The sequence below is a fragment of the Bufo gargarizans genome, chromosome 1 (assembly GCF_014858855.1).
Source record: "Bufo gargarizans isolate SCDJY-AF-19 chromosome 1, ASM1485885v1, whole genome shotgun sequence".
Taxonomy (NCBI): Eukaryota; Metazoa; Chordata; class Amphibia; order Anura; family Bufonidae; genus Bufo; species Bufo gargarizans.
The window spans coordinates 657290280-657314224 of record NC_058080.1 but is presented as its reverse complement, the minus strand read 5'-3'; the positions used below and the strand labels follow the sequence as shown (position 1 = coordinate 657314224).

At 42.9% G+C, this 23945-nt stretch overlaps 1 protein-coding gene across 1 annotated transcript in view; it reads left to right on the top strand.

Moving 5' to 3' along the window:
* The first annotated feature begins 1038 nt into the window (after positions 1 to 1038).
* CCDC125 (coiled-coil domain containing 125) overlaps positions 1039 to 23945 on the top strand; it is a 37884-nt gene continuing 14977 nt past the window's right edge. The window contains exons 1-7 of the mRNA XM_044276035.1: positions 1039 to 1142; positions 3535 to 3853; positions 7018 to 7076; positions 8358 to 8444; positions 11175 to 11252; positions 16027 to 16112; positions 19756 to 19838. Coding sequence (XP_044131970.1) covers positions 3574 to 3853; positions 7018 to 7076; positions 8358 to 8444; positions 11175 to 11252; positions 16027 to 16112; positions 19756 to 19838 — 673 coding nt within the window. The 5' untranslated portion in view covers positions 1039 to 1142; positions 3535 to 3573. The remainder of the gene's footprint in view (positions 1143 to 3534; positions 3854 to 7017; positions 7077 to 8357; positions 8445 to 11174; positions 11253 to 16026; positions 16113 to 19755; positions 19839 to 23945) is intronic.

The window sequence follows — 23945 nt, the reverse complement described above, 5'->3', positions numbered from 1 at the left end:
AAAAAAAAAAAAAAAAAAAAGTGACCTTATGCCTCATTCAGACATCCGTGTTGAAATCTGTAATAAGCTGGTCAGTGATTCATCAGTGAAGGATCCGTGTTTTGTCCGTGTGTTCGTTTTTTTGCTCTCCGTGTGTTATCTGTGTTTCACGGACACTGGATAGCTGAAAATTAATTTTCATAGCATCTCCTCCTAATGGTCCGTGAAACACGGATGGCGTCCATGTTTTTCACAGACCCATAGTCTGTAATGGGCGTGATGGGTGGAAAAAATAGAGCATGAAACACGGATGTGTGAATACATCTATCAAAATGAATGGGTACGTGTGCTGTCACACGGAAAGCACACGTCTAGGAGGGATTACTCTGAGGGTTCTCCGCAAACGCACAGGTATGATATGCAGATTGTTTGGTGGTTTCAAATCCCCAGGGAAAATCTGCAAAGGAGGTTGCCATCCTGCCCAAATCCGCACCCAAGTCAATTTACACACCGGCAATTTCTGTAGCGTGTAGATGACATTTGATAATACTTATTATGTATTAGGCCTCATGCACACGACCGTTGTTCGGGTCCGCATCCGAGCGGCAGTTTTTGCGGCTCGGGTGCGGACCCATTCACTTCAATGGGGTCGCAAAAGATGCGGACAACTCCGTTCCGTTGCCCCGCAAAGAAAAATATAACCTGTCCTATTCTTGTCCATTTTGCTGGCAAGAATAGGCATTATTACAATGGGCCGTCCGTTTTGTTCCGCACACGGACGGCTTCGCGGTTTTCGGAATGGTTGTGTGCAGCTGTAGTTGGTAAAGTGTGGACAGACCACATGCTGGGAAAAGGACCTGTGTGCTAAACTGCACAGCATGCAGATACCTCTCTCCGTGATCAATACCAGATCAGGTAGGAGTCTTCCTGGACGACCCCACTGATACATGTCTGGCTGCACTGTGACCACAGGACGTGGCTGGAGCTGGGACTGCACAGGTGCTCTCAGGTGAGGCAGTGCCCAGCCCTCAGGTCATGTGACCAGTAGGGGGCGGGGAGGCCACGTCTGTGGAGCAGGAAGTGGCGGAGCTGCGTGTAGTGTCAGACGGAGACCCCGGGAGAACCCCAGATGTACGGCCGGTGACCGCCTCCGTACCGTGCAGGTAACCGGGCGCTGACCGCTGTCCTCCGGGGGTTTCCTGGATTGTGAGGGAGTGCACGTATCTGTATCTGCTGTCTGGGGGTGGTTGTCATATCTCCTGAGTACTCCGAGTACTGCATGCATGTAGGGAGGGGATGCCAGTGTGTGCCTCCAGAATGGCACCCACCTGTGGAGGAGTATGGCATCGCCTTAGGATATGTTCACATGAAGCAGATACAGCACTGCAGGTTTGTGAGCAGTGTACTACAGGACCAGCAAATCTCATCCACAAACCGCAGAAAAAATGTCATTTAGGCTGCAGATCTCCAATACAGATTTTTACACTTTGAAATGCACAGAGTTTCATCCACTGCAAATCTGCTACATACAGTATGGCCGCACCCTAAGGCCTCTCTGAGACGAGCGTGACCGGTGCGGGGATCACGCTCCTTGTCTGGGCGCCATTCCCTGTTATGGACACTGCTAGTTTCTCTGGAGCGTATGGTATTACAATGATTTATAATGCTGTGTGTCTCTGCTTAACTTTACATCTTCAGAATAAGGGCTCCTTCACACGACCGTAGTGTTTTGCAGTCCGCAAATTGCGGATTCACAACACACAGATATTTGCCCACACGTGTTCCCTAATTTGCGGACAGCACATAGCCGGCACTATGATAGAAGTGCCTATTCTTGTCTGTGGCTGCGGACAAGAATAGGACATGCTAAATTTTTTATTTTTTTGGGGGGGGGGGCGCGGCGCGCGGAATGGAACAACAGATGCACACAGTGTGATGTCCACATCTTTCGCAGCCCCTTTGAAATCAGTGGGTCTGCACCCGTTCTGTAAAATTGCGAAAGGGATGCAGACCCATAAATACAGTCATGTGAATGAGCCCTTATACTGACATAATGCTGTCAGTATGATCCTGCCGCAGTAAGGTCATGCAGAGACACACATTATTATAAATCAGTATAATGCCGTGCGCTCCTGAGAAACAAGCAGTGTCCAGAACGGGGAAAGACTCTCAAACACGGAGCGTGATTTCCGCACAGGTCACGCTCGTCTAAAATTAGCCTAAGATGGCAGGCCTCATGCACACAACAGTATTTATTTATTTCGTGGCCCACAAATTGCAAATTTGCAAAAATATGGATTTTTTTTTTTCCCAGCTCCAAGAAAAATGTAATTTCCTTTTGCATATCATTTGTTTTACCAGGCTTTTTTTTTTTTTTTTCCAAAAATAAACGCCAGGACCAAAACTGCAAGGGAGCCCTGAAGGGGTTTTCTAGGAGTAGAATATTGATGACCTATCCTCAAGATCGATGGGTCATAAATATGTAATGGTGACGGTCTAACACCGGGCAGCACCACCGATCAGTTGTTTGTAGCGGCCGTGGAGCTCCATCGAGCGCTGCAGCCTCCTCAAAGCATACCAAGCAGAGTACTATACATTGTATAGCGGCTGTGCTTTGTATTGCAGCCCAGGCCCATTCACTTGGATTGGAGTGGCACATAGGCCATGTGACCAATGAACTGGCCTAGGAAGAGGCCGTAGCGCTCACCGAAGTTTCACTGCCTCTTCAAACAGCTGATCGAGGGGGGTTGGTGCAGGTTGTCGGACCCCCACAGATCTGATACTGATGACCTGTCCTGAGGATAGACCATCAATATTCCCCTTTTAATTCTGATGAGCTATCCTTAGTTCCCATGCACTTGAGTGTGAGCAGTGCTGCAGTGACTGGGCATGGCTCCTACACAGTGTATAGAGTTGTGCTGATCCAGTGCCTGGTCTCCATGCACAGCAGCTCCTGAAAACTCGGGAGTCGGACCCCAGCCGCACTGATATTGATAATTTATCCTAAGGATAGGTCATCAGTGTACAAAGATCCCTGATCTGTGCAGCAGAGTATCCTGTACAGTATGGAGTAATGGTGCCTCGTACAGGGTGTATTACACAGCTCACTTCTTAAGGCCTCATGTGCCCGGCCGTGCTCATATTGCGGCCCACAAAAAGCATATTACGGAGTGAATGGGTCTGCAATCTGGAAGGAGTGTTGTGGAACGAAGGCACAGAACCCCACAGGAGCACTATGGAGTGCTTCCATGGGGGGCCTCTCCATAACTCCGCACCACAAAAGATAGAACATGTTGAATGGGTCCACATGCATTCGGCTGCGGCAGCCGTACGGATGGAGCCCGTGCATTGGGGTCTGCAAATTGCGGCCCCCAATGTACGGAACAAACAGCATACGTTTGTGTGCTTGAGACCTAAAAACTATGCTTTATGGAGAAAGTAAGTACCGTATGTGTATTCTAATGTCAGGGACCATGCAGCAATACTGTATATTTGTACATGTTGGTATGCTACAAAAATGCCAGCGGCACAATATAATGCTACTCTGTATTTTAGATCCTCAAGACAATCTCTTCCTCGCTGCACGCACTGGAGATGATGGACTGCCTGTCAGAGGAGGAGGAAGACTTCATGGCTGGAGGAGATTTGGGAGAGGGCTTTGGGAGAAAGCCTGGTGGACTCTACGAGGGTCTTGACGTGACAAAAGGATTGAAATTGAGAAAAGGATCAAGTTCTCATCATTACCACCTTATTAAGAAGGCAGACGATGATTGTAACACAGGTCATCACATTGGAAAACGGAGCATGTCCGAGGAAAGGGAGACCGTGAGGCCTGCCAAAGAGGGCTACACACGGTGCCGACAGAACAGCATGGGTAAGACTATCAGTCACTCAAAACGTAAAGACTAATATAGCCGTTGCCATCACGTCTAGATTTCCTACGGCATAAAGAGACCGGCTCGTCTTAACCTTTTGGTGCTGGACTGGGGGGGGGGGAGATTTAGGGTTTTTCCCTGTATCCTTTTAATGATTTGCAATTCCAACTTTTGCAGAGAACAGACAAGTCAGTCCAATTTCAAAGGATTCAGGATCCTGTTAGGTAGAATATCCAAAGTGACTTTCATCCATACTGTGGATTTTACCCTCTCCGGTGCAGATCGTGAGTGAGATCCACGATGGAGATCTGCAGCGTAAATTGACATTTCAAATTCAAATCTGCACTTTTTTTATTTTTTTATTCAGCATATGGATGAGTTCTTAAAGGGTTCTCCGGGAATTAAGAAAATGGAAATACTTAGATATTACTTTATTATAAAGATATTCCCAAATACCTTTCATTAGTTATAATGGCTCATTTTGTATGGGGAGCAATCACTAGGAGAAATAAAATGGCTGCCGTCCAATTAGTACACACAAAACCTGTTCTAATAACGCAGGAGGACAAGTTACTTCACAACACTGCGCTAAAGAGCTGCCTCATCCTCCTCTCTGCTCTACTTGTCAGGGATTATGATCCTGTATACAAATGATAAGATCTTCAGTTGAATCTCTGTAGGAATGGAGATCATGAGGAGACATGAAGTACAGAGAGGACGGACAGAACAGCCTGTGGTAATGGAGACTGCATACAAGTGCTGCTGCTCATTACCACATCCCCACCATCCTCTCTGTACTTTATGTCTCCTCATGATCTCCATTCCCCAGAGATTCAGCTAAAGTCCTTATCTGTATTCAGGATCATAATCCCTGACAAGCAGAGAGGAGGATGAGGCAGCTCTTTGGCTCAGTGTTGTTAAGTAACGTGTCCTGCTGTGTGATTAGGACAGGTTTTGAGGGTACTAATAGGATCGCAGCAATTTTATTTCTCCCAACGATTGCTCCCCAGACAAACCGAGCCATTATAACTAATGGAAGGTATATGGGAATATATTTAAAATAAAGTCATATTTAGTTATTTCCATTTTCTTAATTCCCGGAGAACTCCTTTAAAATCTCATTCCCTTTTCAGGTATTGTCTCGCAAAAATCTGCGACAGCAAATCCACAGCATTTCAGCCATGTGTGGATGCAGGCTTAAAGTGTAAAATCAAGTTTTACAATAAAAAGGATCCTAGTGCAGAGCTCAAAATAATTTTCTGTAAAACCTTGTTATTTGATCGGTTATTGTGAGGCAAAACCAGGTGTGGGTCAAAAACACAGAACGGGTGCAGATCTTTTCATTATGCCTTATCTCTGTGTAGCCTCCACTCCTGGTTTTGGCTCGCAAGACGCCCTCTATTCATTTCAATGGGGCTGCCGAAAATTGCCGAGCGCTGGCTCGGCTATTTCCTTCTGCCCCATAGAAATAAATGGGAACAGGGGCTGTGCGTGCGCGGTGTGCTCCCATTCACTTGTATGGGAGCAGCGCTTGGTGTTGGACGGACCAGCCACAACTCTCCCCGCTCCGTTCTCGTTGTAGGTGCGGGTCCCATCCTAGCGATATGCCCCCATTGTATGTGATGGGAATCCTCCTTTAACTGGAGCGCGGCCAGCCTTCTACCTCTGGGCACTTAATACCAATAAATGAATATGGCTGTCTCACAGTAACAATAGTACATTTCATCACTATAATTAATAAAAATGCATTCCAGAATGTTATAACAATATTAAAACAAAATATAACACTGTCGCGGTCCCTTTAAATAATAACATGCTCACGCATGTACTCTTGTAGATGGCGGTCCTTGTGGCATTATTATTATTATATATTTAGATTGGAACGTCCATTATTTCCCCTGTTTGGTAAGTGCCAGAGTTTTTCGGCACTATATGTCCTCCTTATAAAGTACCAGTTCACACAGCAGTCCTTCTATTGTTAGGAAGATTTGTCACAAATGTTGCTCTACAATAGCGCTGGATGTTCTATCCAGTAGTTTAGCAATATTGTGTGATACTGTATCTGTATCCTGGTATATCGCAGACATATACACACTTCCAGTGCCTCTGTAAATGAGAGATGGGTATCTCTTACCAATCTCTGCGTTCCCCCTGCACTTGTCGCGCTTGTTTGCATATACCGGCCGGGATGTCTTAACACATGCGCTCTTGAATCTTACCCACGCCGGACTTCAGGAGATACTTTTTCTTTAGCGTTGCAATTAATATGTATCCAGGATACATTTACAATAGTTTGAGCCAGTACCGCCGTTCACACCAGATGCGTTTCGGAAACTCTGTTCCTTTTTCAGTGGCAAAATGATTATTTCTTCGTGAAAAACGCATTGCATCCGGATGAAAAGCGTTTAAAACTGGTGGTTGCTACATGTTTCTAATCTTTCCGTCTTTTTTTTATTTTTTTTTCACGTGCGTGAAAAATGCATCAAAAATGATCACACCCACGCGGAATAAACTGAACCACTGAACGCAATCGCAGGCAAAACTGACTGCACTTGTGTGAAAAACGCCGTTTTTTTTCCTGAACAGATCCGGATACAATCCGTATCGTTTGTGAGAAAGGGGCCTTAGTGTCAGCGTCCCTAGAGATCTACGGAAGTTAAAGGGTTTGAACGGAGCAGCATGCATGATGGGGGAGAGCGAGCTTCCGTTCTTGTGATTGGCGGGGATAACTTGTCTTCATGTGATAACCTCTTGGGGTTGTCCACAGGATAGTGTTCGCTGGGGGTCCAATCCCTGGGACCCTGACGTTCACAAGAGCAAGGGTCTGATGTGCCAAACATGCCAGATGACCTGTCTCATATGCATCATGCCATGGGTGCTCCATTATTTTCATCTAATGACACCTAATATTGGTGACCTTTTGGTTTATGGTCATGTTGGAAATAATGGGAAGCTGTGCACAGCCCATTTTGTATATCACCCGTTATTAATAGAATTCTCCATCTTTGGTTATTGCTGTGCTGTCAGTACAATAATGCCATCAATATGATTTTTCCTACAACTGGAAATTCTGAAAAATTCTTTTTGCGTTTAATAACTTCATGGTTTCCAGCGTGGGCAGTCCAGTAGGTCACCCTGTTGCTTTTTTTTCTGTCCTCCACAGATGCGAGCTCTGAAATCTCTAATGAAGATCTGAGGCAACGTCTCCAAGACTTAACCGAGGTGCGTTTACTTATGGTGTAGCCCCAGCGTCTGCAGTAATCTCACAATCAGTGCTTGTTTTGAATGTGCTGTAATAACTAGTTTTTGTTTGCGGCCAGTGTTGAGTTGTTCTTAGCCAGTTTTGCAAGTTCCTCAACATAAATGCTCTTAGAAATCATAATTTCTGAAATCCTGTATATTTTGCATTGCCTTGTTTTCCTGTATTTTTATTGGCGGGGGAATTTCCTACAGAATTTGAAAAATCGATAGAGTTTAAAACATATAAAAATGTATGGGTGTCAGAATATGGTGATGTAAAACAGTTTTTTTATTTTTTCAAAGGTTTTAATTTTTTTTAAAAGTAGTAATACAGAATAAAAACTATATAAGGCTGGGTTCACATCACTGTTTAATTTTCCCTTCGTCTGATCCGTCAGAAGAACAGAAAAAAAAAAAATGGATCCTGTGGAAAAAACTGATCCTGTGCATTTTGCATCAGTTTCAGATCAGTGTTTTTTTTTTGTTTTTGTTTTTAGATGGGGGGGGGGAGTAGTATTGCATGCAGGACTTTTTTTCGTCTAAAAAGCGGATCTCAGATAGAAATGGCTGAGACTGATGGCAAATATGTATAACTGATACACAGGATCCGTTTTTTTTTTTTTTTTAAAGGATCCTGTTTTTTTTTTCCTGTTGTGTTTTTTTTTTTATGTTCGGACAGATCAGAAGAACAGAAAATGTAATGGAGATGTTAACCCGGCCTGAATTTAATATCGCAGTAATTTTACTGATCCACAGAACAAGGGTGTCATGTCATTTTTAGCATACAATGAGCACCTTTTTTTTTCAATTTTACCCCGCAAAGAATTATTTTCCCCATTTTCCAGTACAGGCTATGGTAAATGAAATGGTGCTCTTAAAAAATTGTGTAAAAAAATCAAAATAAAATAAAAATTGCCTGGGGGTAAATTGCCTGGTTCCTGGTAAAGTAATAAAAAACACCAGTTCCCTTCCTGTGCCCACCTCTCTCTCATCTTCCCTAGGCTGCAGCCAATCACTGTCCTCAGTGGGCAGCCACCAATTTTCGGAATCTAGGATTGTTGGCATGTTATTGAATGAGAAACCTTGAGAGACTTCATTCACTGGAGATTTCTGAGGCTCTGTTCACACTACTGTGATGACTTCCGTTCATAAAGGGGCCATGATTAGTATGAGGAATCCGTTTTTACTGGATACTATTGACTTATGACGTGGTCTGTATATAATAAAAAAGTATATAATCTTTTTTTTCATAACTGCTTTCAGGAAGTGGACCTTCTAAGAGTGGAGCTTGAAGCTTCCCAAAGACAGCTTGATGGGAAGGATGAAGCGCTGAGGATATTACAAAACATGGTAAGTTATAAAGCTGGTGACATACCCTTTAAGTGGGTGCAGGTGACGATAGGACTAAAGGCTCTTCCCTGTTCATATACCCCTTTTGGATCTGGAAGAACATCCAGATCCAAAAGGGGACATCCTGATCCAAACATCCATTTGCTCTGTGTGGCTTGGTGTGTTTCTGTATTACATGATTGCCCTTTTTGCGATTGCGATGTTAGTAAGGTGATAAGGCTAGATATATACACATTAGATAGCTATCGACTGCCAATTTTCTCTCCTGAGTCCCCCCCCCCCATCCCCCTTATAAATGCAGTTAGCTCAACTACGCCTGAAAAGCTGAACAAAAGGGTTAGGCCTGATCCTTCTCTTCCCCCAACATTTGCTGTCATGGTCAGATCAGAATATGGGGTGTACTGTCTCTCCTTGTAGGGGGGGGGGGGAGCGCCCTAATTGGCGTGAGGAGATTTATAGGCCATATATGTTCCTCTAGAATTCTGCGAAGAAAGGGATGCAAATGAGCTCTTAACAAGCTCTGCCTCTGATGCCACCAGTTGTTAGGCAGCTATCCTATGTCAATGTTCGACTCTTTAAATAGGCCTTGAGACATGACTCGGATATTAAGTAAGCCAGCACCTCATCTGCAGACAGCTGTTTGGGGGTAATTGCCCCCTCATCAGTGCAGAGCAGAGAGTACTGGCTTTTTTGGCTTTTAGAGGTAGAGCTAGTTTTCCACATCTTGGTAAAAAAAAATCCTTCTCAACTCCAAGTTTGAGAATCTGAATAAATGCATGCATCAATGACCCACTTCTTACTTTGTCACTGACATTTAGTCAAGATGATTTTGATGCCGCTTCTAAATCTACTGCACAATTCACCGGGCCTGTTCTGGGAGGTGATTTGGAATAAGAAATTCCCTAGAATTGTACTAAAAACTCTGGAAAGGGACAATGATCTGGGTGGAATAGCCATTCCTAATCCCTAATCCTAATACAACTTCAGCAGTTTAGAGCTTGGGGGGTGGCCGAGGACCTTCATACTAATGGGAAGTTAGTGCGGTCTCTTTCTGATGTTAAAGTCTGGGAGAAAGGTAAAAATATGTGGTGGAATTCCCATTTGCCTGAATTTTTTAGGCTTTAGGATTTTACTCCTTAGGAAAGGAAGGGGTGTCCCATTTATACATCAGATACATTCTAATGGGATATTTCACAATTTTGCTTGGTTCCAGGAACAGTGTGATATGCCCAGGACGTCATATTTTCAGATTCATCAACTAAGACATGCCTTTGATGCCTGGAACAAACAGTGCCCAATTAGTGTTCATTTCCATTCTTTTCTAGAATATGGGGCAGGGAAAAGTATGGTAAAAGGGGTCATTTAATTTTTGTATAAACCGTATAAGCAACTTCTGGTATATTACCTAAAAGCATTCCCTCTATGGATAAAAGATACTTGGGAGAGTGATATGGGACAGATCACTAATGATCAATGGTCTTGCATTTTGGAATTAATCCCTAAATTATCCTTAGAGGAAGGTAATCTCCACAAGGTTTGTAAGACTCCGTCATTGATGTACAAGATACGGACTCTTGTTGTCCCAAATGTGGTATGGTGGATGCTCTTATGGTGTAGGACTATGCATGTTTAAAGTTCTTTTGACAAAGGTTTGTAGGTCTTATTAGCAAAGTGCTTTCCACTGTTTTGGTTCCGGGTCACTGATTATGCCTGTTGAAGATTTTGGTATATTGATTTGGGTGTCCAGAGGATCCTGTATCAGGTGTGTAAGGGTCCATTTGCACATCTGTAGTGCATTGCGAACCCGCAAATTGCGGTACTCCCATAGAAATGCCTATTCGCGTCCGCAATTGCGGACAAGAATAGAACATGTTCTATACTTTTCGGGAGCCCGCTCCGGAAATGTGGATGCGGAGAGCACATAGTGTGCTCTCCGCATCCATTCCGTCCCCATAGAGAATGAATGGGTCCACACCCGTTCTGCAATTTGCGGAACGGATGTGGACCCATTATTACGGATGTGTGAATGGAGCCTTAAGCTATTGCAGCCAAGTGGATTGCCCCTGATCCCGATTTCTCCCCTCCCTACACTGGTCAGGAATTTATTTCTAGAATAAAAGATATCATTAGGCTAGAGCATGGTGTATACCTCAAAAGTAATAGTTTATCGAAATTTGAAGCAATTTTGGGTAGGTGGTTAGACACCCCAGACTTGCCAACTCGGGTACTTTCTGAGATCATAGCCAGAATGCTAATACATATAGGGTTTCCTATTGTGCCTAATTCTTCAGTAGCGGTTAATAGAGCAGTATACTGACTTGCATTGTTTCACAGGCAAAGTTTCTGTTTCTACATACAAGATACCGCCACAGTAGTTAAGAGGCAAAAGTGCCAGAGCTGAAGTCTGCTTCACCCAGAAGCTGGAGTAGATTAAATATGTCGGGCCACTGAGGTCCAGCCCGTGGCCTGCTGCCCATCCACTTTTTGGACAAATGTTGACAGTGTCGGAAAAAGCTGAAAAGTTGCTATTTTGTTGCAAACAGACATGACAAAATATGAGACTTTTCTGCTCCTGAAAACTGGTGCAGAACCGTAATAAATCTCCCCCTATATTCTTGTCCTGTGACATTCGGACCGCACGTGGAATAGAGAGGTAAGTATGATTGGGACAGTAAATCGTTGAGTGATTTGTGACGCTGACTCATGGATCTGGTACTTTGTCTTTTGTAGGCTGTGTTTGATAAAGCCACAAGTCACACTAAGGTTGTGCTTCAGAAAGCAGAAGATCAGTGCAGAGTCCTAGAAAAGGTCAGTGCCACACATACGTGTACCTCGTCCTGGTATATATTTTTCCAATAAAGCAGAAATTTCAAATGATTGTGAGCCTTTTCCCTCAAAACCTAAAAGGTCTTTTTCTATATTGCCAATAGAGAACCCAATCTGTATGCATTTCTATTGGTTGTTATTGACTGACTACTAAGTAGCATTAACCCAATTTTCAGCCATTAAGCTATTTTACATGTCTTTAAGGGGGTGTCAGTTTTCACAGGCTAATAAATGGAAGATGCAGTGACACAACCTCATATACTACTACTTTTTTATTTTTTCCGGATGCAATGTCTTGAAAACGGGTGCCCCGTACCCCCTGCATGCCCTGTGCTGCTCCCATGAAATGACCAGGGAGGTAGGTCGCACACGTTTGCGGCCTCTCAATTAATTTCTACAAGAGTTCCAAAGATAGCCGATTAGAGCATGTGCGACTGGCCGCTCCGGTCATTTCATGGGAGCAGCACAGGGCATGCAGGGGGTACGGGGCACCCGTTTTCAAGACATTGCCTCTGGAAAAAATAAAAAAGTAGTTCACCCTTAAATTTAAAACTTCTAGCTTCAGCAACATTATTGGAGGTTCCCTGTGTAACCAGGGCATAAAACCTTTACAAAGAGTAACCGCCCCTTTGGAGGGTGTAGCTGGTTGGTACAATAAATGGACGGCATGCAATACTCATGCTGGGAAAAAGAGGACAATTTCTTCCAGTTACATAACTGATTGCAATATTAGGCTACTTTCACACTAGCGTTCGTCGGTCCGCTCGTGAGCTCCGTTTGAAGGGGCTCACGAGCGGACCCGAACGCAGCCGTCCAGCCCTGATGCAGTCTGAATGGAGCGGATCCGCTCAGACTGCATCAGTCTGGCGGCGTTCAGCCTCCGCTCCGCTCGCCTCCGCACGGACAGGCGGACAGCTGAACGCTGCTTGCAGCGTTCGGGTGTCCGCCTGGCCGTGCGGAGGCGTGCGTATCCGTCCAGACTTACAATGTAAGTCAATGGGGACGGATCCGTTTGAAGATGCCACAATGTGCCTCAATCTTCAAGCGGATCCGTCCCCCATTGACTTTACATTGAAAGTCTGGACGGATCCGTCCGAGGCTATTTTCACACTTAGCTTTTTTTTTGCCATTTTAATGCAGACGGATCCGTTCTGAACGGAGCCTCCGTCTGCATTATTATGAGCGGATCCGTTCAGAACGGATCCGCCCGAATGCTAGTGTGAAAGTAGCCTTAGTAACTCCTGGCCTCAGCTCTTTGTCAGGAGACCTGTTGTATTGTAAGGGGATGTCCAGATTGAAAACCTCTTAGAACACATTTTGCTTATACAATCTAATAGGATGTGTTACCCCCTATGTATTTGCTCAGTGTTTCATAAAATTAATTTCCCATAGCAATAAATATTGGCTTGCTGCCTTACTTACGTATGTAGTCTGATTTCTTAGCCAGTTGGCAGCACATTCATTGTTTACTTTTGGGTCTGGGTCAAGTTTTTCTTTGTCTGAGGAGTAGTTCTGGAAGAGGCATCGGGAACAATTTCTGCATTTTTCACCGCTGATCAAAATTGCTGTTTCTGATTTTTCCAGGATTTGATTCATGAGAGTAGCATTTTCACACAGTTTAAAGTGTACCTGAGTTTTCAAAAAAAAAGTTTGCATAATGGCTGTGCTTCTTTGTAAAATCATAACTGTGAAGGAACAGTTTTTTTTGGGCTTCCCTAATGTTTTTTTTCAGCGTAATTATTACCGTCTTCAGCAGCACAGCCAGATGCATTTCTCTCACAACTAGGGGGACTATCACTTCTGTGAAATCTGCCAGTATTGCTGTGATATCCTGTCCCTTACTTCCCACTATTTGTTTTTAGCTCTGGAGCTCACAGAACAGATGGGGGTGGAAAATCACACTTAAAGGGGTTGTCCAGGTTCAGAGCTGAACCTGGACATCCCTCCATTTTCACCCCGGCAGCCCCCCTGACATGAGCATCGGAGCAGTTCATGCTCCGATGCTCTCCTTTGCCCTGCGCTAAATCGCGCAGGGCAAAGGCATTTTTCTGAGTTCCGGTGACATACCGGGCTCTCTATGGGGCTGACAGGCAGCCCGGTGACGTCACCGGCACTGATGGGCGGGATTTGGCTCTGCCCTAGCCAGTAAAACGGCTAGGGCAGAGCTAAAGCCCGCCCCTCAGAGCCGGTAACGTCACCGAACACACTGCTGGGCGGAAGTTACCGCCCGCCAGTGTGTTATTGAAAACACAAGAGCCCGTGCCCTGCGCGATCTAGCGCAGGGCACTGGAGCGTATCTGAGCATGAGATGCTCCGATGCCAGGCTCAGGGGGGCTGCCGGGGTGAAAATAAGGGTATGTCCGGGTTCAGCTCTGAACCCGGACAACCCCTTTAAAGAAAAGCAGGATGCTTCTGTGATCGTCAGGATCTCAGCTAGCTTGCACATGCCCCCACTTCCTCTCTTGTGTCTTTAACTAGGGACTGATCTTGCCTGACGACAAGCAGTGGACTGCAATTTAGGTGGAAGTGATTTTGCCGCCTTTATTTATTTTTATTTTATTTTTATTTTCAGGTTAAAACAGGCACCTTTTTCTTTTTAATGAAGTGATTTAGAAATTTGCTAGTTACACCATTCTCTATTAAATGAAATTGTGTGAAAGTTACTCTTTAAGCTACATAATTCATACCTGTCTTACAGGCAAGATAGCAGGATATTTTAAAAGGAATTGGGTCATAAGAAAATGACCTATTGTTTAAATATTTGAATATTTCTTAAACTTTTTTTTTTTTTTTTTACAATTTGTGGGGATTTTTTTTTTTTAATTATCCATGGGACTATAATTATAAAAAGTGTATAATCATTTATATGTATGTGTGTGTATGTATGTGTGTGTGTGTATGTGTGTGTATATGTGTGTATGTATATATATATATATATATATATATATATATATTAGTACAGACCAAAAGTTTGGACACACCTTCTCATTCAAAGAGTTTTCTTTATTTCCATGACTATGAAAATTGTAGATTCACACTGAAGGCATCAAAACTATGAATTAACACATGTGGAATTATATGCATAACAAAAAAGTGTGAAACAACTGAAAATATGTCATATTCTAGGTTCTTCAAAGTAGCCACCTTTTGCTTTGATTACTGCTTTGCACACTCTTGGCATTCTCCTGATGAACTTGAAGAGGTAGTCACCTGCAATGGTCTTCCAACAGTCTTGAAGGAGTTCCCAGAGATGCTTAGCACTTGTTGGCCCTTTTGCCTTCACTCTGCTCACCCCAAACCATCTCGATTGGGTTCAGGTCCGGTGACTGTGGAGGCCAGGTCATCTGGCGCAGCACTCCAGCACTCTCCTTCATGGTCAAATAGCCCTTACCCAGCCTGGAGGTGTGTTTGGGGTCATTGTCCTGTTGAAAAATAAATGATGGTCCAACTAAACCCAAACCGGATGGAATAGCATGCCACTGCAAGATGCTGTGGTTGCCATGCTGGTTCCGTATGACTTCAATTTTGAATAAATCCCCAACAGTGTCACCAGCAAAGCACCCCCACACCATCACACCTCCTCCTCCATGCTTCACAGTGGGAACCAGGCATGTAGAGTCCATCCGTTCACCTATACTGCATCGCACAAAGACACGGTGGTTGGAACCAAAGATCTCAAATTTGGACTCATTAGACCAGTGGAAATCTGTGCTTTGGTCTGATGTCCATTCCTTGTGTTCTTTAGCCCAAACAAGTCTCTTTTGCTTGTTGCCTGTCCTTAGCAGTGGTTTCCTAGCAGATATTCTACCTTGAAGGCCTGATTCACACAGCCTCCTCTTAACAGTTGTTCTAGAGATGTGTCTGCTGCTAGAACTATGTGTGGCATTGACCTGGTCTCTAATCTGAGCTGCTGTTAACCTGCGATTTCTGAGGCTGGTGACTCGGATGAACTTATCCTCCACAGCAGAAGTGACTCTTGGTCTTCCTTTCCTGGGGCGGTCCGCATGTGAGCCAGTTTCTTTTTAGCGCATGATGGTTTTTGTGACTGCACTTGGGGACACTTTCAAAGTTTTCCCAATTTTTCGGACTGACTGACCTTCATTTCTTAAAGTAATGATGGCCACTCTTTACTTAGCTGCTTTTTTCTTGCCATAATACAAATTCTAACAGTCTATTCAGTAGGACTATCAGCTGTGTATCCACCTGACTTCTTAACAACGCAACTGATGGTCCCAACCCCATTTATAAGGCAAGAAATCCCACTTATTAAACCTGACAGGGCACATCTGTGAAGTGAAAACAATTTCGGGTGACTACCTCTTGAAGCTCATCAAGAGAATGCCAAGAGTGTGCAAAGCAGTAATCAAAGCAAAAAAAAGGTGGCTACTTTGAAGAACCTAGAATATGACATATTTTCAGTTGTTTCACACTTTTTTGTTATGTATATAATTCCACATGTGTTAATTCATAGTTTTGATGCCTTCAGTGTGAATCTACATTTTTCATAGTCATGAAAATAAAGAAAACTCTTTGAATGAGAAGGTGTGTCCAAACTTTTGGTCTGTACTGTGTGTGTGTGTGTGTGTATGTATATATGTGTATATATATATGTATATATTAATTTATATACAGTATTCAGTTGCTGTCAGGCAAACAATAAATCTGTATGGGATGAAGTGTGAAATATCAGAGTATAAAAGGCAATATTTAATGATGAGGTTTTAGCGTTTAGTCTTTATGGTGTCTTTCTTTACAGGAGATAAATGTTCTGCAGTGGGAAATTGAATTTGATCAGGTGAGACTGAAGAACCTGGAGGAATCCTGGAAAGAGAAATATGAACGGTACGTCTCTTATGTATCCATGACCTGGGATTATATTATTAAAATGGCTTTGTGAGAATTAGAGACTTGGATTCATTAGTAAACGTTTTGGCTTTGTGGAAAATGCACACTGTAAACAGTCAAGTCACATTATTATGACCACGAGCTAATATCCAGAGTAACCGCTGTGTGCAGCAAGGACAGCAGCTAGACAGGCTGGAAGTGACTCTGTAAGGTCCTGGTAGGTTGTCACATGTATCTAAGCCACTGACTGTATACCACAGCTGCTGGAGGGTGCATGGGGGAGGATCCACAGAGCAAACATGACAATCGACGAGGTCCCACAGATGCTCAATTGGGTTCAATTCTGGTGAATTAGGGGCCAAGGTAGTATTTGGCAGTCTTGGTCATGCTCTTCCAACCAATGTCAGACATTTCTAGCAGTGTGACATATTGCGTTGTCTGGCTGTAAGATCCCATCAGCCACAGGGAAGACAATTGGCTTGTATAGGTGGTCGTGATCTGCAAGGATGGATTCATACCCAAATCTGTTCAGAGTGCCTTCCACATAGATGAGTGGGACCAGGGAATACCACGAAAACATTCCCCAGACCATAACGCTGCCACCATCAGCTTGTGTTCTTCCAGCCAGAGGTCGCACTACATTTATTCCAGAAGAGTAAAAATACTCCTCTTAACAATTTTGAGTATTTTTAGCCGAGGAGGAGTATGAATTTTGCGGTAATTCATATATATATATAATGCATAGGCCCACATAACGTTATGAGGCTGATATTTCTGCATTGCTAGTCTGACATACACAGCGCCCGCCCGGCGCTGCCATACGCAAACAGTTTACAAACTGCACAGTCTCAAAAATACTGCCACTCTTGCCCTGGAAGCCAATAATCATCCCCTTTTTCAACTCTTTTTTTACCCTTGACAGCAACAAGGGATATGTGTACAGACAACCTATCGCACATCTTATATACCCACCAAGCCAGCTCCCCACACACAAATTACTTTATGAGCTATGCGCTGCCAACGTCGAAAGTAGGAAGTGGTCATAATAATGTGACTGTATTTTATATGTTCTTCCATTTTCCACTGTGTGTACAGTCCATCTGATTACATACAAGAGCAGTTATGCTTTCAGAGAGCACTTCCTTAACTCCTTTGCTGTCAAGTGCAAACATGGCACCCGCTCGCTCGTGCAGCGGACATCATGGCCGGCTCGACCAGAAGAGACTTGCAGCTAATGACTGCGACTGGCAATAATGCCAATCATGGTCATTAAAGCCTTTAGATGCCATGATCATGGCATCTATAGGGTGAAAAATCCAGAAGCTCAGGCTTCTTACCGGCAGCCAATGAAGATGACGGTAATTGATTTCAATACCTTGGGTCCCTCTAAAGAGACCCAGGGTATTGATGCTGCAATTCTTATTTGAGGACAACATAAGAAATGGTCAATTCTGCTCAAATAATGGGTCTAAAAGACCCACGATTGTTCAGAATAGATTTTGTAGGCTCAAATATGAGCTTCAAAAGCATAATAAAAAATAAAAAATAAATGAAAATATATAAAAAATTGAAAAATATAGGTTTGTCACCCCCCCCCCCGTTCCACAATGCTCGCGGACCGTATTTCTCGGAGGGCGTACTTTGTGTGCATGAGCCCTTAGAAACTACCACTTGTCCCGCAAAAAATAAGCTCTCATACAGCTATACGGAAAGATAAAAAAGTTATGGCTAAAGGAAGATAGGAAAAAAAAAAAACCTCCGCTATCCTAAGGGTTAAATTGGATGTCCAGACTACAAATATTGATGACCTAGTCTCGGGCTAGGTCATCAATAGAAGATTGGCAATAAGAGACAAATTCTGCTTCGGCGCAAGTCCACAAATGGAAACGGTCTCACAAGTATGATAGTTCTTCTTTAATGGAAACAAAGCCTTTCGGGGAGTGAAACTTCCCCTTCATCAGGTTTCATAGTATTACAATAAACAGACAAATATTTATAGGTGCAGAATAACAAAAAACACCTGGGGCCTGCCCCCTAGGGGTGGAGCTACCTGCAGGTGTCACTTCAGACATCGGGTAAACTCAATCTAAACAAATCTCAGTTTTGTTTATACAAATCTTACTAATTACTGTAATCCCATGTAATTCTGTGTAAGTTCAATAAAAAACGAGTATCCTAAACATTTATTTCAAGTAAAGACATTTCTGTGTATTTAACACATATACATCATGTGACTCCAGGAGGTCACATGATCAGACTGGAGACATGCGCATCCTCTGGTGATCGGCTCTCTCTCTCATATGGAAATGCAGGGGGAGAAGGAGAGAGGCCGATCACCATGGGCTCCTGTCTCTGTATGTGTGAATACTTTGCTGTCTGCAGGAGGCCGCCGGCCAGGGAGCGTGTCGGTCTGTGACATCATGACCATGTGATCGCAATGGTCCGTTGCCAGGACAATGGGAATGCTTTGGTTTCAGGCCACAATTAGGTGATATGAAAGAGCTCTGCCCTGGTATATCAAGGGGATTCAATAGACCAGGTCACAGCTCTGTATATTGATTTAGGATAGCTCTGCATATTACATATGCTTGGAGTGCATACTAAAATCATAATTTATTATAAATGAGGGGTAAAAAATGAATGAAAGGTAATCGCATAATTATCAGATAATCAATAGATAATTGATAAATAGGGTGTATATAAAATTAATAGGTAATATGAATAAAATCCAATAGCACTGTTTGAGTAAAAATCAATATAAAAACTACTCATGATTGGTAAGAATATAAAATAAAATTGTTTATAATAAAAATATACAATATAGTGGGATATAAATATAGATATAAAATCAGAGTGATTTCAGAAAGGTTGGTTGGGATGCCGGGTTTTGGACCTATACTAATCGGCTGCAGCTCTGGAAGCTTTACAGTGTATTGGCGCAATAGCAGAAGGCTCCAAATATTGTGTCGTTTCCCAAACCAGCATACTGCAGCTCGGTTTCCATTCACTTGAATGGGAGCAGAGCTGCTGTACCCCAGCACAGCCACTACACAATGGATGAAACTGTCAGCTTTCAGCACCATACATTGTATAGATTCTAGCACCATGGCTGCCCGAAACAGCTGATCGGTGGGGGGTATCGGACCCCCACTCATCTGATAATTTATCATTATCATCTATCTTGAGGATACGTCATCAATATCAACAGGTACACAGAGCTGCCGCATGGACAAGTTTCCTTCTGTAGAATTAGGCTTGTCCATGCTGCAACCACTTTAACAGCTCAAAGGGGTTCTCAGAGCATTCGTGAAATCTTTCTGTATGCTGAGCTGTGGAAGATAGTCTGCTCAGTACTTACCCCTACATTGCACTGCCTTCTCTGCTGCAGCTCAGATTGGCTGCAGGCTTTGCCATTCTTGCCCCAATCTGATGTGTTCCTGAGTCGTCCTATTTCGCTGCATATTATACTGTATATGCACTTGGAAGGAGCTTTTTTTTGAAAGCTTAACTTCTGAATGTTTCATTCCATTTTATATATATATATATATATATATATATATATATATATATATATATATTATATTTTATTTTTTATTTTTGCTCCTGTATGTGTAAATGAGCAGACATTTATTTCTCTTAGTGTACAGTGTGAAAATGCAGCCCTGAAGGAGAGTCTAGAGCTACGGACAAATGAAGTGAAGACACTAAAGTCAGAAAACACAAGTAAGAATCAGGGCTACAGAGTAAACATCATTATAAATAATATATACAGTACAGACCAAAAGTTTGGACACACCTTCTCATTCAAAGAGTTTTCTTTATTTTCATGACTATGAAAATTCTAGATTCACACTGAAGGAATCAAAACTATGAATTAACACATGTGGACTGCCCAATTTTTCGGACTGACTGACCTTCATTTCTTAAAGTAATGATGGCCACTCGTTTTTCTTTACTTAGCTGCTTTTTTAGTCTATTCAGTAGGACTATCAGCTGTGTATCCACCTGACTTCTCCACAACGCAACTGATGGCCCCAACCCCATTTATAAGGCAAGGAATCCCACTTATTAAACCTGACAGGGCACACCTGTGAAGTGAAAACCATTTCAGGTGGCTACCTCTTGAAGCTCATCAAGAGTGTGCAAAGCAGTAATCAAAGCAAAAGGTGGCTACTTTGAAGAACCTAGAATATGACATATTTTCTGTTGTTTCACACTTTTTTGTTATGTATATAATTCCACATGTGTTAATTCATAGTTTTTATGCCTTCAGTGTGAATCTGCAATTTTCATAGTCATGAAAATAAAGAAAACTCTTTGAATGAGAAGGTGTGTCCAAACTTTTGGTCTGTACTGTGTATATATATATATATATATATATATATATATATATATATATATATATATACACACACACACACAGTTGCCAGAAAATGGTATGTGAACCCTTTGGAATTATATGGATTTCTGCACAAATTGGTCATAAAATGTGATCTGGTCTTCATCTAAGTCACAACAATAGACAATCGCAGTCTGGCTAAACTAATAACACACAAAGAATGAAATGTTACCATGTTTTTATTGAACACACCATGTAAACATTCACAGTGCAGGTGGAAAAAGTATGTGAACCCCTAGACAAATGACATCTCCAAGAGCTAATTGGAGTGAGGTGTCAGCCAACTGGAGTCCAATCAATGAGATGAGATTGGAGATGTTGGTTACAGCTGCCCTGCCCTATAAAAAAACACACACCAGTTCTGGGTTTGCTTTTTAAAAGAAGCATTGCCTGATGTGAATGATGCCTCGCACAAAAGAGCTCTCGGAGGACCTACGATTAAGAATTGTTGACTTGCATAAAGCTGGAAAGGATTATAAAAGTATCTCCAAAAGCCTTGCTGTTCATCAGTCCACGGTAAGACAAATTGTCTATAAATGGAGAAAGTTCAGCACTGCTGCTACTCTCCCTAGGAGTGGCCGTCCTGTAAAGATGACTGCAAGAACACAGCGTAGACTGCTCAATGAGGTGAAGAAGAATCCTAGAGTGTCAGCTAAAGACTTACAAAAGTCTCTGGCATATGCTAACATCCCTGTTAGTGAATCTACGATACGTAAAAAACTAAACAAGAATGGATTTCATGGGAGGATACCACAGAGGAAGCCACTGCTGTCCAAAAAAACCCATTGCTGCATGTTTACAGTTTGCACAAGAGCACTTGGATGTTCCACAGCAGTACTGGTAAAATATTCTGTGGACAGATGAAACCAAAGTTAAGTTGTTTGGAAGAAACACACAACACTAAGTGTGGAGAAAAAGAGGCACAGCAAAACCTCATCCCAACTGTGAAGTATGGTGGTGGGGGCATCATGGTTTGGGGCTGCTTTGCTGCATCAGGGCCTGGACAGATTGCTATCATCGAAGGAAAAATGAATTCCCAAGTTTATCAATACATTTTGCAGGAGAACTTAAGGCCATCTGTCTACCAGCTGAAGCTCAACAGAAGATGGGTGTTGCAACAGGACAACGACCCAAGGTATATAAGTAAATCAACAACAGAACGGCTTAAACAGAACAAAATACGCCTTCTTGAGTGGCCCAGTCAGAGTCCTGACCTCAACCCGATTGAGATGCTGTGGCAGGACCTCAAGAAAGCAATTCACACCAGACATCCCAAGAATATTGCTGAACTGAAACAGTTCTGTAAAGAGGAATGGTCAAGAATTACTCCTGACCGTTGTGCACGTCTGATCTGCAACTACAGGAAACGTTTGGTTGAAGTTATTGCTGCCAAAGGAGGTTCAACCAGTTATTAACCGCCTCCGGACCGCCTAACGCAGGATTGAGGTCCGGAGGCGGCCGGTTTGTTCCTCTTCGGCACGTCATCTCGCGAGACGCGAAATTTTTGTTAACCCTTGAAAGGTATATCAGATGCTGTTTTGTTAACAGCGTCTGATATACCTGCTACCTGGTCCTCTGGTGGTCCCTTTTGCTTGGATCGACTACCAGAGGACACAGGTAGCTCTGTAAGTAGCACCAAACACCACTACACTACACCCCTCACCCCCCTGCCACTTATTAACCCCTGATCACCCCATATAGACTCCCTGATCACCCCCCTGTCATTGATCACCCCCCTGTAAGGCTCCTTTCAGACGTCCGTATGTGTTTTGCAGATCCAAGGATCCGCAAAACACATACGGATGTCTGAATGGAGCCTTACAGGGGGGTGATCTATGACAGGGAGGTGATCACCCCATATAGACTCCCTGATCACCCCCCTGTCATTGATCACCCCCCTGTAAGGCTTCATTCAGACGTCCGTATGTGTTTTGCAGATCCGCAAAACACGGACACCGCGGATCTGCAAAACACGGACACCGGCAATGTGCTTTCCGCATTAGAAAATGCCTTTTCTTGTCCGCAATTGCGGACACCGGCATGTTCTATAGGCTCTACAAAAAACGCAGTGTTCGCCCGATCAGGCCTGATCTTGTGCGCACACTTGCGTTCAGTCCGCCCCACCGCAGTGACAGAATTATATTTTTTTCTGATCACTGCAAAAACACCGTAAAATTACTGCGGCGCTATAAAAAGATCACTTTTGAGGGGCATGGCGAGTTCATAGAAGATTTTTTTTTTTGGCACAAGTTAGCGGAAATTGTTTTTTATATATATATATATATATATATATATATATATATATATATATATATATAATGTATTTTTATTTTTTTCTTACAAAGTCTCATATTCTACTAACTTGTGCCAAAAAATTAAATCTCACATGAACTCACCATACCCCTCACGGAATCCAAATGCGTAAATTTTTTTAGACATTTATATTCCAGACTTCTTCTCACGCTTTAGGGCCCCTAAAATGCCAGGGCAGTATAAATACCCCACAAGTGACCCCATTTTGGAAAGAAGACACCCCAAGGTATTCCGTGAGGGGCATGGCGAGTTCCTAGAATATTTTTTATTTTTTTTGCACAAGTTAGGGGAAAATGATTATTTTATTTATTTTTTTCTCTTACAAAAAATATTCTAGGAACTCGCCATGCCCCTCACGGAATACCTTGGGGTGTCTTCTTTCCAAAATGGGGTCACTTGTGGGGTATTTATACTGCCCTGGCATTTTAGGGGCCCTAAAGCGTGAGAAGTAGTTTGGACAAAAAATACACCCCAAAACACATTGCCCTACTTCTCCCGAGTACGGGCGATACCACATGTGACACTTTTTTGCAGCCAAGATGCGCAAAGGGGCAAAAATTCCAATGAGTACCTTTTAGGAGGGCATTTTTAGGCATTTGGATTCCAGACTTCTTCTCACGCTTTAGGGCCCCTAAAATGCCAGGGCAGTATAAATACCCGACATGTGACCCCATTTTGGAAAGAAGACACCCCAAGGTATTACATGAGGGGTATGGTTAGTTCATCTAAAATTTTATTTTTTGTCACAAGTTAGTGGAATATGAGACTTTAAAAAAAAAAAAAATAAATAAATAAATCATTGTGACAAAAAATAAAAACTTCCATGAACTCACTATGCCCATCAGCGAATACCTTAGGGTGTCTACCTTCCGAAATGGGGTCATTTGTGGGGTTTTTCTACTGTCTGGACATTGTAGAACCTCAGGAAACATGACAGGTGCTCAGAAAGTCAGAGCTGCTTCAAAATGCGGAAATTCACATTTTTGCACCATAGTTTGTAAACGCTTTTACCCAAACCAATAAATATACACTTATTGCATATTTTTTTTTATCAAAGACCTGTAGAACAATAAATTTAAAGAAAAATGTATATAGAAATGTAGTTTTAATTGAAACAT